Source organism: Electrona antarctica (assembly GCF_951216825.1).
Source record: "Electrona antarctica genome assembly, contig: scaffold_566, whole genome shotgun sequence".
NCBI lineage: Eukaryota > Metazoa > Chordata > Actinopteri > Myctophiformes > Myctophidae > Electrona > Electrona antarctica.
Window position 1 is genome coordinate 55,001 of NW_027637737.1, and position 18,692 is coordinate 73,692.

General features: G+C 46.1%; 1 protein-coding gene across 1 annotated transcript in view; it reads right to left on the reverse strand.

Annotated features, from left to right (window-relative positions):
• LOC306918688 (adenylate cyclase type 3-like) overlaps window positions 1-15,887 on the reverse strand; it is a gene marked incomplete at both ends in the record, with an annotated part of 45,582 nt that extends 29,695 nt beyond the window's left edge. Inside the window, 4 exons of the mRNA XM_079531567.1 lie at window positions 399-512; window positions 651-702; window positions 10,113-10,271; window positions 15,760-15,887. Of these exons, the coding sequence (XP_079387693.1) occupies window positions 399-512; window positions 651-702; window positions 10,113-10,271; window positions 15,760-15,887 (453 nt within the window). The remainder of the gene's footprint in view (window positions 1-398; window positions 513-650; window positions 703-10,112; window positions 10,272-15,759) is intronic.
• Between the last annotated feature and the right edge of the window lie 2,805 nt (window positions 15,888-18,692).

The following is an 18,692-nucleotide window of genomic DNA, read 5'->3' on the forward strand; positions in this document are numbered from 1 at the left end:
AACGAGCACTTCCAAACTCCAGCACTTAGAAAAATAATCACCTGCAAGGACACAAAGTAGCTCATAACAACATGTCTACAGTGGACACTTTGAGGATAGAAAGAGAATAATTCAAGCTTTCCGTACAGCTGCAATGTTGGTGAGTTTGACGTTGTTTAATACAATCAGATGGGACTGTTCTGTTTGGATGAATGGGCTGCCAATGGAAGTTGCACCTAGGTAGCACCTTGCCATTAACTTATATGGTAAGATGGCCGCGGTCTGCATATGGAGAATGTTGGTAGTTGGGCTCAAATGCTGAATAAATTATGGGCCTTGGCCTCGAAAAGGGTTGAAAGTGGTTCCAAAGGACAGGAGGGAGGAAGGTTAACGAGCCCCAGCCAGACCACACCACGCACCGTCCCACCGAGACCGTTGGTCTTGGAGGCGTGTTCAGGAACTCGGACCAGGTAGGTGTCGATGCCTTTCTCCAGCAGGTACTCGCAGCGGTCTCCACCGTTCCCCGGCTCCACCTCAAACTCCCCGTTCCCCGGTCTCCACCAGCGGTCTCCACCGTTCCCCGGCTCCACCTCAAACTCCCCGTGGCGCCTCCACCGGGGCGCCTCCCCGGGGCGCCTCCCCGGGGCGTCTCCACCGTTCCCCGGCTCCACCTCAAACTCCCCGTGAAGACACTCCACGGTGCTCTGGGAGATATGCACTCGCCTAGAGATAGAGATAGAGATACATGTATACACTCGCCTAGAGATAGAGATAGAGATACATGTATACACTCGCCTAGAGATAGAGATAGAGATACATGTATACACTCGCCTAGAGAGAGATAGAGATACATGTATACACTCGCCTAGAGATAGAGATAGAGATACATGTATACACTCGCCTAGAGATAGAGATAGAGATACATGTATACACTCGCCTAGAGATATATAGATAGAGATACATGTATACACTCGCCTAGAGATATATAGATAGAGATACATGTATACACTCGCCTAGAGATATAGAGATAGAGATACATGTATACACTCGCCTAGAGATAGAGATAGAGATACATGTATACACTCGCCTAGAGATAGAGATACATGTATACACTCGCCTAGAGATAGAGATAGAGATACATGTATACACTCGCCTAGAGATAGAGATACATGTATACACTCGCCTAGAGATAGAGATAGAGATACATGTATACACTCGCCTAGAGATAGAGATAGAGATACATGTATACACTCGCCTAGAGATAGAGATAGAGATACATGTATACACTCGCCTAGAGATAGAGATAGAGATACATGTATACACTCGCCTAGAGATAGAGATAGAGATACATGTATACACTCGCCTAGAGATAGAGATAGAGATACATGTATACACTCGCCTAGAGATAGAGATAGAGATACATGTATACACTCGCCTAGAGATAGAGATAGAGATACATGTATACACTCGCCTAGAGATATAGAGATAGAGATACATGTATGCACTCGCCTAGAGATAGAGATATAGATACATGTATACACTCGCCTAGAGATAGAGAGATAGAGATAGAGATACATGTATACACTCGCCTAGAGATAGAGATAGAGATACATGTATACACTCGCCTAGAGATAGAGATAGAGATACATGTATACACTCGCCTAGAGATAGAGATAGAGATACATGTATACACTCGCCTAGAGATAGAGATAGAGATACATGTATGCACTCGCCTAGAGATAGAGATATAGATACATGTATACACTCGCCTAGAGATAGAGAGATAGAGATAGAGATACATGTATACACTCGCCTAGAGATAGAGAGATAGAGATAGAGATACATGTATACACTCGCCTAGAGATAGAGATAGAGATACATGTATACACTCGCCTAGAGATAGAGATAGAGATACATGTATACACTCGCCTAGAGATATATAGATAGAGATAGAGATACATGTATACACTCGCCTAGAGATATATAGATAGAGATACATGTATACACTCGCCTAGAGATATAGACAGATATAGATAGATATGCACTCGCCTAGACATAGAGATAGAGATACATGTATACACTCGCCTAGAGATAGAGATAGAGATACATGTATACACTCGCCTAGAGATATATAGATAGAGATACATGTATACACTCGCCTAGAGATAGAGATAGAGATACATGTATACACTCGCCTAGAGATAGAGATACATGTATACACTCGCCTAGAGATAGAGATAGAGATACATGTATACACTCGCCTAGAGATAGAGATAGAGATACATGTATACACTCGCCTAAAGATAGAGATAGAGATACATGTATACACTCGCCTAGAGATAGAGATAGAGATACATGTATACACTCGCCTAGAGATAGAGATAGAGATACATGTATACACTCGCCTAGAGATATATAGATAGAGATACATGTATACACTCGCCTAGAGATAGAGATAGAGATACATGTATACACTCGCCTAGAGATAGAGATAGAGATACATGTATACACTCGCCTAGAGATATATAGATAGAGATACATGTATACACTCGCCTAGAGATAGAGATAGAGATACATGTATACACTCGCCTAGAGATATATAGATAGAGATACATGTATACACTCGCCTAGAGATAGAGATACATGTATACACTCGCCTAGAGATAGAGATAGAGATACATGTATACACTCGCCTAGAGATATATAGATAGAGATACATGTATACACTCGCCTAGAGATAGAGATACATGTATACACTCGCCTAGAGATAGAGATAGAGATACATGTATACACTCGCCTAGAGATAGAGATACATGTATACACTCGCCTAGAGATATAGAGATAGAGATACATGTATACACTCGCCTAGAGATAGAGATAGAGATACATGTATACACTCGCCTAGAGATAGAGATAGAGATACATGTATACACTCGCCTAGAGATATAGATAGAGATACATGTATACACTCGCCTAGAGATAGAGATAGAGATACATGTATACACTCGCCTAGAGATATATAGATAGAGATACATGTATACACTCGCCTAGAGATATATAGATAGAGATATATAGACAGATATAGATAGATATGCACTCGCCTGTGGAACAGAACAATATGAGGCTACACACACACACACACACACACACACACACACACACACACACACACACACACACACACACACACACACACACACACACACACACACACACACACACAATAGAGCAGTGGTTCCCAAACTTTTTCATATCAAGGACCCCCAAATGTACACTAATTAGCCCCGTGGACCCACATTTGAAAAGACATGCCAGGGACCCCCATGGGAGAAGATATTTTACGGCTCCAGCAGTGATTCTCAACCTGTTTAATTCCAACGACCCCCAGTTTGACATGCATTAGTCTACGGACCCATGTCTTGTGTTGTTGTCCCCTATACTGTCTAGGGACCCATGTCTTGTGTTGTTGTCCCCTATACTGTCTACGGACCCATGTCTTGTGTTGTTGTCCCCTATACTGTCTACGGACCCATGTCTTGTGTTGTTGTCCCCTATACTGTCTAGGGACCCATGTCTTGTGTTGTTGTCCCCTATACTGTCTACGGACCCATGTCTTGTGTTGTTGTCCCCTATACTGTCTACGGACCCATGTCTTGTGTTGTTGTCCCCTATACTGTCTACGGACCCATGTCTTGTGTTGTTGTCCCCTATACTGTCTAGGGACCCATGTCTTGTGTTGTTGTCCCCTATACTGTCTACGGACCCATGTCTTGTGTTGTTGTCCCCTATACTGTCTAGGGACCCATGTCTTGTGTTGTTGTCCCCTATACTGTCTACGGACCCATGTCTTGTGTTGTTGTCCTCTATACTGTCTAGGGACCCATGTCTTGTGTTGTTGTCCTCTATACTGTCTACGGACCCATGTCTTGTGTTGTTGTCCTCTATACTGTCTACGGACCCATGTCTTGTGTTGTTGTCCCCTATACTGTCTAGGGACCCATGTCTTGTGTTGTTGTCCCCTATACTGTCTACGGACCCATGTCTTGTGTTGTTGTCCCCTATACTGTCTAGGGACCCATGTCTTGTGTTGTTGTCCTCTATACTGTCTACGGACCCATGTCTTGTGTTGTTGTCCCCTATACTGTCTACGGACCCATGTCTTGTGTTGTTGTCCCCTATACTGTCTACGGACCCATGTCTTGTGTTGTTGTCCCCTATACTGTCTAGGGACCCATGTCTTGTGTTGTTGTCCCCTATACTGTCTAGGGACCCATGTCTTGTGTTGTTGTCCCCTATACTGTCTACAGACCCATGTCTTGTGTTGTTGTCCCCTATACTGTCTACAGACCCATGTCTTGTGTTGTTGTCCCCTATACTGTCTAGGGACCCATGTCTTGTGTTGTTGTCCCCTATACTGTCTAGGGACCCATGTCTTGTGTTGTTGTCCCCTATACTGTCTACAGACCCATGTCTTGTGTTGTTGTCCCCTATACTGTCTAGGGACCCATGTCTTGTGTTGTTGTCCCCTATACTGTCTACAGACCCATGTCTTGTGTTGTTGTCCCCTATACTGTCTACAGACCCATGTCTTGTGTTGTTGTCCCCTATACTGTCTAGGGACCCATGTCTTGTGTTGTTGTCCCCTATACTGTCTACGGACCCATGTCTTGTGTTGTTGTCCCCTATACTGTCTACAGACCCATGTCTTGTGTTGTTGTCCCCTATACTGTCTACAGACCCATGTCTTGTGTTGTTGTCCCCTATACTGTCTAGGGACCCATGTCTTGTGTTGTTGTCCCCTATACTGTCTACAGACCCATGTCTTGTGTTGTTGTCCCCTATACTGTCTACAGACCCATGTCTTGTGTTGTTGTCCCCTATACTGTCTAGGGACCCATGTCTTGTGTTGTTGTCCCCTATACTGTCTACGGACCCATGTCTTGTGTTGTTGTCCCCTATACTGTCTACAGACCCATGTCTTGTGTTGTTGTCCCCTATACTGTCTAGGGACCCATGTCTTGTGTTGTTGTCCCCTATACTGTCTACAGACCCATGTCTTGTGTTGTTGTCCCCTATACTGTCTACAGACCCATGTCTTGTGTTGTTGTCCCCTATACTGTCTAGGGACCCATGTCTTGTGTTGTTGTCCCCTATACTGTCTACGGACCCATGTCTTGTGTTGTTGTCCCCTATACTGTCTAGGGACCCATGTCTTGTGTTGTTGTCCCCTATACTGTCTAGGGACCCATGTCTTGTGTTGTTGTCCCCTATACTGTCTACGGACCCATGTCTTGTGTTGTTGTCCCCTATACTGTCTACGGACCCATGTCTTGTGTTGTTGTCCCCTATACTGTCTAGGGACCCATGTCTTGTGTTGTTGTCCCCTATACTGTCTACAGACCCATGTCTTGTGTTGTTGTCCCCTATACTGTCTAGGGACCCATGTCTTGTGTTGTTGTCCCCTATACTGTCTACAGACCCATGTCTTGTGTTGTTGTCCCCTATACTGTCTAGGGACCCATGTCTTGTGTTGTTGTCCTCTATACTGTCTACGGACCCATGTCTTGTGTTGTTGTCCCCTATACTGTCTACGGACCCATGTCTTGTGTTGTTGTCCCCTATACTGTCTACGGACCCATGTCTTGTGTTGTTGTCCCCTATACTGTCTACGGACCCATGTCTTGTGTTGTTGTCCCCTATACTGTCTAGGGACCCATGTCTTGTGTTGTTGTCCCCTATACTGTCTACAGACCCATGTCTTGTGTTGTTGTCCCCTATACTGTCTAGGGACCCATGTCTTGTGTTGTTGTCCCCTATACTGTCTAGGGACCCATGTCTTGTGTTGTTGTCCCCTATACTGTCTACAGACCCATGTCTTGTGTTGTTGTCCCCTATACTGTCTACAGACCCATGTCTTGTGTTGTTGTCCCCTATACTGTCTAGGGACCCATGTCTTGTGTTGTTGTCCCCTATACTGTCTAGGGACCCATGTCTTGTGTTGTTGTCCCCTATACTGTCTACGGACCCATGTCTTGTGTTGTTGTCCCCTATACTGTCTAGGGACCCATGTCTTGTGTTGTTGTCCCCTATACTGTCTAGGGACCCATGTCTTGTGTTGTTGTCCCCTATACTGTCTACGGACCCATGTCTTGTGTTGTTGTCCCCTATACTGTCTACGGACCCATGTCTTGTGTTGTTGTCCCCTATACTGTCTACGGACCCATGTCTTGTGTTGTTGTCCCCTATACTGTCTAGGGACCCATGTCTTGTGTTGTTGTCCCCTATACTGTCTACAGACCCATGTCTTGTGTTGTTGTCCCCTATACTGTCTAGGGACCCATGTCTTGTGTTGTTGTCCCCTATACTGTCTAGGGACCCATGTCTTGTGTTGTTGTCCCCTATACTGTCTACAGACCCATGTCTTGTGTTGTTGTCCCCTATACTGTCTACAGACCCATGTCTTGTGTTGTTGTCCCCTATACTGTCTACAGACCCATGTCTTGTGTTGTTGTCCCCTATACTGTCTAGGGACCCATGTCTTGTGTTGTTGTCCCCTATACTGTCTAGGGACCCATGTCTTGTGTTGTTGTCCCCTATACTGTCTACGGACCCATGTCTTGTGTTGTTGTCCCCTATACTGTCTAGGGACCCATGTCTTGTGTTGTTGTCCCCTATACTGTCTAGGGACCCATGTCTTGTGTTGTTGTCCCCTATACTGTCTAGGGACCCATGTCTTGTGTTGTTGTCCCCTATACTGTCTAGGGACCCATGTCTTGTGTTGTTGTCCCCTATACTGTCTACAGACCCATGTCTTGTGTTGTTGTCCCCTATACTGTCTAGGGACCCATGTCTTGTGTTGTTGTCCCCTATACTGTCTAGGGACCCATGTCTTGTGTTGTTGTCCCCTATACTGTCTAGGGACCCATGTCTTGTGTTGTTGTCCCCTATACTGTCTACAGACCCATGTCTTGTGTTGTTGTCCCCTATACTGTCTACAGACCCATGTCTTGTGTTGTTGTCCCCTATACTGTCTAGGGACCCATGTCTTGTGTTGTTGTCCCCTATACTGTCTAGGGACCCATGTCTTGTGTTGTTGTCCCCTATACTGTCTACGGACCCATGTCTTGTGTTCTTGTCCCCTATACTGTCTAGGGACCCATGTCTTGTGTTGTTGTCCCCTATACTGTCTACGGACCCATGTCTTGTGTTGTTGTCCCCTATACTGTCTAGGGACCCATGTCTTGTGTTGTTGTCCCCTATACTGTCTAGGGACCCATGTCTTGTGTTGTTGTCCCCTATACTGTCTACAGACCCATGTCTTGTGTTGTTGTCCCCTATACTGTCTAGGGACCCATGTCTTGTGTTGTTGTCCCCTATACTGTCTAGGGACCCATGTCTTGTGTTGTTGTCCCCTATACTGTCTAGGGACCCATGTCTTGTGTTGTTGTCCCCTATACTGTCTACGGACCCATGTCTTGTGTTGTTGTCCCCTATACTGTCTAGGGACCCATGTCTTGTGTTGTTGTCCCCTATACTGTCTAGGGACCCATGTCTTGTGTTGTTGTCCCCTATACTGTCTAGGGACCCATGTCTTGTGTTGTTGTCCCCTATACTGTCTAGGGACCCATGTCTTGTGTTGTTGTCCCCTATACTGTCTACAGACCCATGTCTTGTGTTGTTGTCCCCTATACTGTCTACGGACCCATGTCTTGTGTTGTTGTCCCCTATACTGTCTAGGGACCCATGTCTTGTGTTGTTGTCCCCTATACTGTCTAGGGACCCATGTCTTGTGTTGTTGTCCCCTATACTGTCTACAGACCCATGTCTTGTGTTGTTGTCCCCTATACTGTCTAGGGACCCATGTCTTGTGTTGTTGTCCCCTATACTGTCTAGGGACCCATGTCTTGTGTTGTTGTCCCCTATACTGTCTAGGGACCCATGTCTTGTGTTGTTGTCCCCTATACTGTCTACAGACCCATGTCTTGTGTTGTTGTCCCCTATACTGTCTACAGACCCATGTCTTGTGTTGTTGTCCCCTATACTGTCTAGGGACCCATGTCTTGTGTTGTTGTCCCCTATACTGTCTAGGGACCCATGTCTTGTGTTGTTGTCCCCTATACTGTCTAGGGACCCATGTCTTGTGTTGTTGTCCCCTATACTGTCTACGGACCCATGTCTTGTGTTGTTGTCCCCTATACTGTCTAGGGACCCATGTCTTGTGTTGTTGTCCCCTATACTGTCTACGGACCCATGTCTTGTGTTGTTGTCCCCTATACTGTCTAGGGACCCATGTCTTGTGTTGTTGTCCCCTATACTGTCTAGGGACCCATGTCTTGTGTTGTTGTCCCCTATACTGTCTACAGACCCATGTCTTGTGTTGTTGTCCCCTATACTGTCTAGGGACCCATGTCTTGTGTTGTTGTCCCCTATACTGTCTAGGGACCCATGTCTTGTGTTGTTGTCCCCTATACTGTCTACAGACCCATGTCTTGTGTTGTTGTCCCCTATACTGTCTAGGGACCCATGTCTTGTGTTGTTGTCCCCTATACTGTCTAGGGACCCATGTCTTGTGTTGTTGTCCCCTATACTGTCTACAGACCCATGTCTTGTGTTGTTGTCCCCTATACTGTCTACAGACCCATGTCTTGTGTTGTTGTCCCCTATACTGTCTAGGGACCCATGTCTTGTGTTGTTGTCCCCTATACTGTCTAGGGACCCATGTCTTGTGTTGTTGTCCCCTATACTGTCTACAGACCCATGTCTTGTGTTGTTGTCCCCTATACTGTCTAGGGACCCATGTCTTGTGTTGTTGTCCCCTATACTGTCTACAGACCCATGTCTTGTGTTGTTGTCCCCTATACTGTCTACGGACCCATGTCTTGTGTTGTTGTCCCCTATACTGTCTAGGGACCCATGTCTTGTGTTGTTGTCCCCTATACTGTCTATGGACCCATGTCTTGTGTTGTTGTCCCCTATACTGTCTACAGACCCATGTCTTGTGTTGTTGTCCCCTATACTGTCTAGGGACCCATGTCTTGTGTTGTTGTCCCCTATACTGTCTAGGGACCCATGTCTTGTGTTGTTGTCCCCTATACTGTCTACAGACCCATGTCTTGTGTTGTTGTCCCCTATACTGTCTAGGGACCCATGTCTTGTGTTGTTGTCCCCTATACTGTCTAGGGACCCATGTCTTGTGTTGTTGTCCCCTATACTGTCTACAGACCCATGTCTTGTGTTGTTGTCCCCTATACTGTCTAGGGACCCATGTCTTGTGTTGTTGTCCCCTATACTGTCTACAGACCCATGTCTTGTGTTGTTGTCCCCTATACTGTCTAGGGACCCATGTCTTGTGTTGTTGTCCCCTATACTGTCTAGGGACCCATGTCTTGTGTTGTTGTCCCCTATACTGTCTACGGACCCATGTCTTGTGTTGTTGTCCCCTATACTGTCTAGGGACCCATGTCTTGTGTTGTTGTCCCCTATACTGTCTAGGGACCCATGTCTTGTGTTGTTGTCCCCTATACTGTAACTGTGCACGGAGTACAGTATAGGAACCCCCACCGTGAGGATGTAGGGCCTCTGTGCTACTCCTCCCGCTCAACACTCCTTGCTGATTGGCTAGCACAGCTACTGTATACAAAGATCTCCCTCCCCTTTTTTGGGCCGAACAAATAATTAGAAAGAAGAAATAAACGACACGTTACAACACTTCTTTTGTTGTTTTTCTTCTTTGTAATTATTTGTTTGGTCCAAAATATTGTGTTTGTTGTCATGAGTTGTCACGACTCGAGTTGGCTTTGTCCGCGGCGTAACCGTCTACTTTTTGAAATGTCTACGGGAAAAATGCATTGGGAATCATTCCCTGGGCCTGGCGTCGTCATGAAAGGGGGCGGGACTGCAACGCTCTATGGGCTATAGTTCCAAACATTGCTCCTACGGCTGGAACTATCCCATTGAGATAGGATGAGAACTTCCGCATTCCATTGTTACAATGGGAGTCAACACTAGTGTCGCCACTCTCCTACTACATTACTCTGACCTCCAGACTCCATCTTATTGGTTATATACAGTGACATCATACCCGGGTATGCCTCCAGACTCCATCTAATTGGCTACATACAGTGACATCATACCCGGGTATGCCTCCAGACTCCATCTTATTGGCCACGGTGACGTCCGTGGACCAGACGTCGAACTGCCACCTCCTCTGTCCCAGGACTCCGCCCAGCACCGTGCCCGTGTGGACGCCCACGCGCATGTCCACGTCCGTCCCAGTCTTCTCACGCACGTAGCTGGAGGAGGAGAGGGACAAACACACGTGTGGCTGACTATAAGGTGACTCTTAGTCTTAGGGCACATTCACACTTTCACACATTCACACTCCCCGGAGCGGATCACCCAACCGTTCCCGGGACTGCATGGAGGTAGTCTCGGGACCGACTGAAGTGTACTCGGATACGGATCGATGTAATGTGAAAGCATTGAATACAGTTGAATGAAGTGTACTCGGATACAGATCGATACAACGTGAAAGCACTGAATACAGTATATATCCGTATCCGAGTACACTCTCACCCGTCCTCCACCCCCTCCTCTGAGTCACTCACGAGATGGCGTCCACCATGGACAGCCCAATCTGATGGGGCACACAGCGTACAGTAGTACCAATCTGATGGGGCACGCAGCGTACAGTAGTACCAATCTGATGGGGCACACAGCGTACAGTAGTACCAATCTGATGGGGCACGCAGCGTACAGTAGTACCAATCTGATGGGGCACACAGCGTACAGTAGTACCAATCTGATGGGGCACACAGCGTACAGTAGTACCAATCTGATGGGGCACACAGCGTACAGTAGTACCAATCTGATGGGGCACACAGCGTACAGTAGTACCAATCTGATGAGGCACACAGCGTACAGTAGTACCAATCTGATGGGGCACACAGCGTACAGTAGTACCAATCTGATGGGGCACACAGCGTACAGTAGTACCAATCTGATGGGGCACACAGCGTACAGTAGTACCAATCTGATGGGGCACACAGCGTACAGTAGTACCAATCTGATGGGGCACACAGCGTACAGTAGTACCAATCTGATGGGGCACACAGCGTACAGTAGTACCAATCTGATGGGGCACACAGCGTACAGTAGTACCAATCTGATGGGGCACACAGCGTACAGTAGTACCAATCTGATGGGGCACACAGCGTACAGTAGTACCACACAGCGTACAGTAGTACCAATCTGATGGGGCACACAGCGTACAGTAGTACCAATCTGATGGGGCACACAGCGTACAGTAGTACCAATCTGATGGGGCACACAGCGTACAGTAGTACCACACAGCGTACAGTAGTACCAATCTGATGGGGCACACAGCGTACAGTAGTACCAATCTGATGGGGCACACAGCGTACAGTAGTACCAATCTGATGGGGCACACAGCGTACAGTAGTACCACGCAGCGTACAGTAGTACCACACAGCGTACAGTAGTACCACACAGCGTACAGTAGTACCACACAGCGTACAGTAGTACCAATCTGATGGGGCACACAGCGTACAGTAGTACCAATCTGATGGGGCACACAGCGTACAGTAGTACCAATCTGATGGGGCACACAGCGTACAGTAGTACCAATCTGATGGGGCACACAGTGTACAGTAGTACCAATCTGATGGGGCACACAGCGTACAGTAGTACCACACAGCGTACAGTAGTACCAATCTGATGGGGCACACAGCGTACAGTAGTACCAATCTGATGGGGCACACAGCGTACAGTAGTACCAATCTGATGGGGCACACAGCGTACAGTAGTACCACGCAGCGTACAGTAGTACCACACAGCGTACAGTAGTACCACACAGCGTACAGTAGTACCACACAGCGTACAGTAGTACCACACAGCGTACAGTAGTACCACACAGCGTACAGTAGTACCAATCTGATGGGGCACACAGTGTACAGTAGTACCAATCTGATGGGGCACACAGCGTACAGTAGTACCAATCTGATGGGGCACACAGCGTACAGTAGTACCAATCTGATGGAGCACACAGCGTACAGTAGTACCAATCTGATGGAGCACACAGCGTACAGTAGTACCAATCTGATGGGGCACACAGCGTACAGTAGTACCACGCAGCGTACAGTAGTACCACACAGCGTACAGTAGTACCAATCTGATGGGGCACACAGCGTACAGTAGTACCAATCTGATGGGGCACACAGCGTACAGTAGTACCAATCTGATGGGGCACACAGCGTACAGTAGTACCAATCTGATGGGGCACACAGCGTACAGTAGTACCAATCTGATGGGGCACGCAGCGTACAGTAGTACCAATCTGATGGAGCACACAGCGTACAGTAGTACCAATCTGATGGAGCACACAGCGTACAGTAGTACCAATCTGATGGGGCACACAGCGTACAGTAGTACCAATCTGATGGAGCACACAGCGTACAGTAGTACCAATCTGATGGAGCACACAGCGTACAGTAGTACCAATCTGATGAGGCACACAGCGTACAGTAGTACCAATCTGATGGGGCACACAGCGTACAGTAGTACCACACAGCGTACAGTAGTACCACACAGCGTACAGTAGTACCACACAGCGTACAGTAGTACCACACAGCGTACAGTAGTACCACACAGCGTACAGTAGTACCACACAGCGTACAGTAGTACCACACAGCGTACAGTAGTACCACGCAGCGTACAGTAGTACCACACAGCGTACAGTAGTACCAATCTGATGGGGCACACAGCGTACAGTAGTACCAATCTGATGGGGCACACAGCGTACAGTAGTACCAATCTGATGGGGCACACAGCGTACAGTAGTACCAATCTGATGGGGCACACAGCGTACAGTAGTACCAATCTGATGGAGCACACAGCGTACAGTAGTACCACACAGCGTACAGTAGTACCAATCTGATGGGGCACACAGCGTACAGTAGTACCACACAGCGTACAGTAGTACCACGCAGCGTACAGTAGTACCAATCTGATGGGGCACACAGCGTACAGTAGTACCACACAGCGTACAGTAGTACCACACAGCGTACAGTAGTACCACACAGCGTACAGTAGTACCAATCTGATGGGGCACACAGCGTACAGTAGTACCAATCTGATGGAGCACACAGCGTACAGTAGTACCACACAGCGTACAGTAGTACCAATCTGATGGGGCACACAGCGTACAGTAGTACCACACAGCGTACAGTAGTACCACACAGCGTACAGTAGTACCACACAGCGTACAGTAGTACCACACAGCGTACAGTAGTACCAATCTGATGGAGCACACAGCGTACAGTAGTACCACGCAGCGTACAGTAGTACCAATCTGATGGGGCACACAGCGTACAGTAGTACCACACAGCGTACAGTAGTACCACACAGCGTACAGTAGTACCACACAGCGTACAGTAGTACCACACAGCGTACAGTAGTACCAATCTGATGGGGCACACAGCGTACAGTAGTACCACACAGCGTACAGTAGTACCACACAGCGTACAGTAGTACCACACAGCGTACAGTAGTACCACACAGCGTACAGTAGTACCAATCTGATGGGGCACACAGCGTACAGTAGTACCAATCTGATGGGGCACACAGCGTACAGTAGTACCAATCTGATGGGGCACACAGCGTACAGTAGTACCAATCTGATGGGGCACACAGCGTACAGTAGTACCAATCTGATGAGGCACACAGCGTACAGTAGTACCAATCTGATGAGGCACACAGCGTACAGTAGTACCAATCTGATGGGGCACACAGCGTACAGTAGTACCAATCTGATGGGGCACACAGCGTACAGTAGTACCAATCTGATGAGGCACACAGCGTACAGTAGTACCAATCTGATGGGGCACACAGCGTACAGTAGTACCAATCTGATGGAGCACACAGCGTACAGTAGTACCAATCTGATGGAGCACACAGCGTACAGTAGTACCAATCTGATGGAGCACACAGCGTACAGTAGTACCAATCTGATGGGGCACACAGCGTACAGTAGTACCAATCTGATGGGGCACACAGCGTACAGTAGTACCACACAGCGTACAGTAGTACCACACAGCGTACAGTAGTACCACGCAGCGTACAGTAGTACCACGCAGCGTACAGTAGTACCACGGATATTAGGGGTGTAACGATACATTTTAACGTGTACGATACGTATCACGATACATGGTTGACGATACGATACATGGACGATATCGGTTCATTATGGCGATACGATGCGATTCAATGATTTGAAATCGATACAGTAACTATTTAAAATACATGGACATTATTTTAAACTAAGTAATTAAACCCCTCTTTTTCTATTTCCTTCTAAAAAATGCTAAATACCTGCACAAAAATGTAGAATTGATACAATCGATTATTTGCATATCAAAACGATTAGATACCGATTATTTGCATCGCAAAACGATACGATATATGATACATAGTCAATGTTGCCGTTTTCATTTCGATATACTTCGATTCTTGAAATTAAAATCGATTTTTCGATGCAGTTACTATATCCTTACACCAATCTGATGGAGCAGGCAGCGTACAGTAGTAGATATCTCTGCTGTCGGGAGGAAACCTCATAACTCCAAAATGTTCATTTTTCAGGAAATGAAAAATATACACTTTTCAGGAAATGAAAAATATACATTTTTCAGGAAATTAAGAAAACCTTATATATATTTAAAACAAGGCAATACAGCCTCATCAAATTTGGTGTTGTGACTTTATTTATTGTCAATTACTTCCATGAGAGGAGGAGATGTGGTGGAGTTATCTGTTTTAGCAGACAGTTTGAGGGTCCAATATTTTCGAAACAACACAGACATAAAGGATGTTCAGTAACACTGATTTATGTAAAAAATTGAGTTATGATGGTATTAGTGTTATTTCTTCATTCAGAGCATGCCAGCAGATTACACAACATAAGAGAGGTGATGGAGCAATCTGTGTAAATGTATGACAGCTATAATTTCAATAAACATGGCGTTGTAGACACAACGTGTAAGTGTAGGTTCTGCGTAGTAGAAAGGGCTGCGACGGAGAGCAGGTTTATGTATCGAGCACCGATCCATTTCAAGCAGGTTTATGTATCGAGCACTGATCTATTTCAAGCAGGTTTATGTATCGAGCACTGATCCATTTCAAGCAGGTTTATGTATCGAGCACTGATCCATTTCAAGCAGGTTTATGTATCGAGCACTGATCCATTTCAAGCAGGTTTATGCATCGAGCACTGATCCATTTCAAGCAGGTTTATGTATCGAGCACTGATCCATTTCAAGCAGGTTTATGTATCGAGCACTGATCCATTTCAAGCAGGTTTATGTATCGAGCACTGATCCATTTCAAGCAGGTTTATGCATCGAGCACTGATCCATTTCAAGCAGGTTTATGCATCGAGCACTGATCCATTTCAAGCAGGTTTATGTATCGAGCACTGATCCATTTCAGGCAGGTTTATGCATCGAGCACTGATCCATTTCAAGCAGGTTTATGTATCGAGCACTGATCCATTTCAAGCAGGTTTATGCATCGAGCACTGATCCATTTCAAGCAGGTTTATGTATCGAGCACTGATCCATTTCAAGCAGGTTTATGTATCGAGCACTGATCCATTTCAAGCAGGTTTATGTATCGAGCACTGATCCATTTCTGGTTGCCGGAGCAGACTGCCGTAGCCGTCGTTGCTTAAAGTCACTATAGTATAGTATAAGAGTGGTGACTCACGAGATGGCGTCCACCATGGCCAGGCCCATCCTGATGGAGCAGGCAGCGTGGTCCTCCCTGTAGTCTGGCAGACCACAGATGCAGTAGTAACAGTCTCCCAGGATCTTGATCCTCAGCTGGTAGTGATCCTGCACCGGCAGAGAGAGGGAGAGGGAGAGGGAGAGGGAGAGGGAGAGAGACAGAGACAGAGACAGAGACAGAGAGAGAGAGAGACAGAGAGAGAGAGAGACAGAGAGACAGAGAGAGACAGAGAGAGAGACAGAGAGAGACAGAGAGAGACAGAGACAGAGACAGAGAGAGAGAGAGACAGAGAGAGAGAGAGACAGAGAGACAGAGAGAGAGACAGAGAGAGACAGAGAGAGAGACAGAGAGAGACAGAGAGAGACAGAGACAGAGACAGAGACAGAGAGAGAGAGAGACAGAGAGAGAGAGAGAGAGAGAGACAGACAGACAGACAGACAGACAGACAGACAGAGACAGAGAGAGAGAGAGAGAGAGAGAGAGAGAGAGAGACAGAGAGACAGAGAGAGAGACAGAGAGAGACAGAGAGAGACAGAGACAGAGACAGAGACAGAGAGAGAGAGAGACAGAGAGAGAGAGAGAGAGAGAGAGAGAGAGAGAGACAGAGAGACAGAGAGAGAAGAGACAGAGAGACAGAGAGAGACAGAGACAGAGACAGAGAGAGAGAGAGAGAGAGAGAGACAGAGAGAGAGAGAGAGAGAGAGAGAGAGACAGAGAGAGAGAGAGAGAGAGAGAGAGAGAGAGAGAGACAGAGAGAGAGACAGAGACAGAGACAGATTTTTTTTAAATCCTTTATTTTCTATTAAACTGTATCAGTTTTAAAACATGACATCATTCCAAAAATAGCAAAAACCCTATAACAATACATAATTAAAAAACAACTGTTCCTCCACAACAGAACACAGCGCCTCATTAAAGCACCACTGAAAAATAAAGAAATCAACATCATTCATAAGTGAATAGAAACCGAAGTCCACTCTGATTCTGGCCCTTACCAATGCCTTAAACATTGGCAAGAGCTCCACCCCTGAACCATTCAACATTTGATTTTTCCTGGTCTTATAGATGGCCAATTAAGCCTGTCCCACAACAAAATTCAAAACCTGCCACTTTTTTGCATTGTCCTTGCTGTAACCAGCACCAAGAATAAAAGTCATTTCGCACCAGTCCTCATCACAACATGAAAAAAACACTTAAAATATCAAATAAACTTTGTAATCTAACTTGGAATTGAGTTTCTGAACCATTTTCTTCAGTCTGTACACTTCTTGAGAGGTATAACCATTCTCTGACTTGTCTTTCATCTGAGATCTGACAGATTTTAAGAACATTTTTTCATCCCCAAAATGATCTCCAACCTCTACATTCTTCATGTTTTTAGTTTAGTCTGCAGAAACCTTTGAATTTGCCTGATTTCATAGTTTTTTTCCCCTGGTGAATTCACAGACTGTGGAAAATCACTGTCATCACAATCCCCCCATTCCTCACATCCTCCCTCCTCCTCCTCCTCTTCCTCCTCTTCCTCCCCCTCCACCACCTCCTCAACCTCTATGTCTTTAGACACACACTCCGTCTGTTTCTCCTTCTGGGTGAGAACATCTACTTTCAAACCTTTTTTGGCTTGAGTGCCCTTACTATCCCTTCCTTTCCTTTTGAGAGTATTAACCTCTGCAGTTATGTCCATCTGAACTGTTTCATCACTATTAACAACCACACTTCCTTTCTGACTGACACATGCTGTGCTATGTGCCTGTCTTTCACTGTCTTTCTGTTTCTCCTGTTCTCCTGAACCCGTTGCCTGTTCTGTATCTGGTGCCTGCTCTGTCCCCGTTGCGACAGGGGTGGATTGGTCATGAACTGTAACCTTGACCCTAACGGTGCCTGTACTGTCTGCTCCTCACTCACACCGTCCTGACTCTGCTGCGCGCCCCCCGCAGCCCCCTCCTCCTCCTCCCCCCGTTCAGTAGAAGCGCCTGTGTCTCTTCCAGGACACGCACGGGCCAAGTGCCCCTCCAATCCACATTTGAAGCACTTCAAAGTGCCAGAAGTTGCATACACTGTATAATTAAAATCATCAACTTTGACGCTAAACACCAGATTGAGTTCCTCATCTGAAATATTCAGTAAAGTATAGCTCAAAGGCTACATATTCAGTCAGACTTTTGGTGAGTTGTCCTGACAACTCACCCCTAAACGTGAAGACATCTCACCCCGAAAGTGGCCAAAAGTGAAGACATCTCACCCCGGAAAGTGAAGACATCTCACCCCTAAAAAAGCAGGGGTGAGATGTCTTCACGTTTAGGGGTGAGTTGTCTGGACAACTCACCAAAAGTGGCTTTAGGGGTGAGTTGTCTTGTTACCTTCAGGATCATAAGGACCGTATATGCGATACGACGTGTTTCAGTAGCGGGGACTTGCACCCCGACGGCAGCTTTTTTATCGATGAAATAATCTTTCCATACGTGGACAATTCTCTCGCCAAATCGGCGTCATTAATGAACGGCGGGACATTAGAAATCGTGACTCTTTTGGACGGTGTAGAAAGGGGAGACACAGAAACAAATGATCCATTTATCACAACCAGTGTTGTTCAAGTTACTTTTAAAAAGTAAAGAGTTATAGTTATAGTTACTTATCTAAAAAAGTAACTTTTTTTAGATAAGTTACTTTACTTTACTTTACTTTATGAAAGTAACTTGAAAAGTTACTTTACTTTACTTTAAAAAATAATAATATAAAAAACGATTTAAAAGAAGGTTTTTTGTTCTGCTGCACAGTAAGAGAAAAGACAACTCCCTCCTAACATTATGAAATGTAGTGGAACAATAAAACATGTTCAGAAATTTTGACAGGCATTGTAGCCTCAACTTGCCTTCAAAACAAATGGTGCTGTGCAAATTTGCAATATGAAA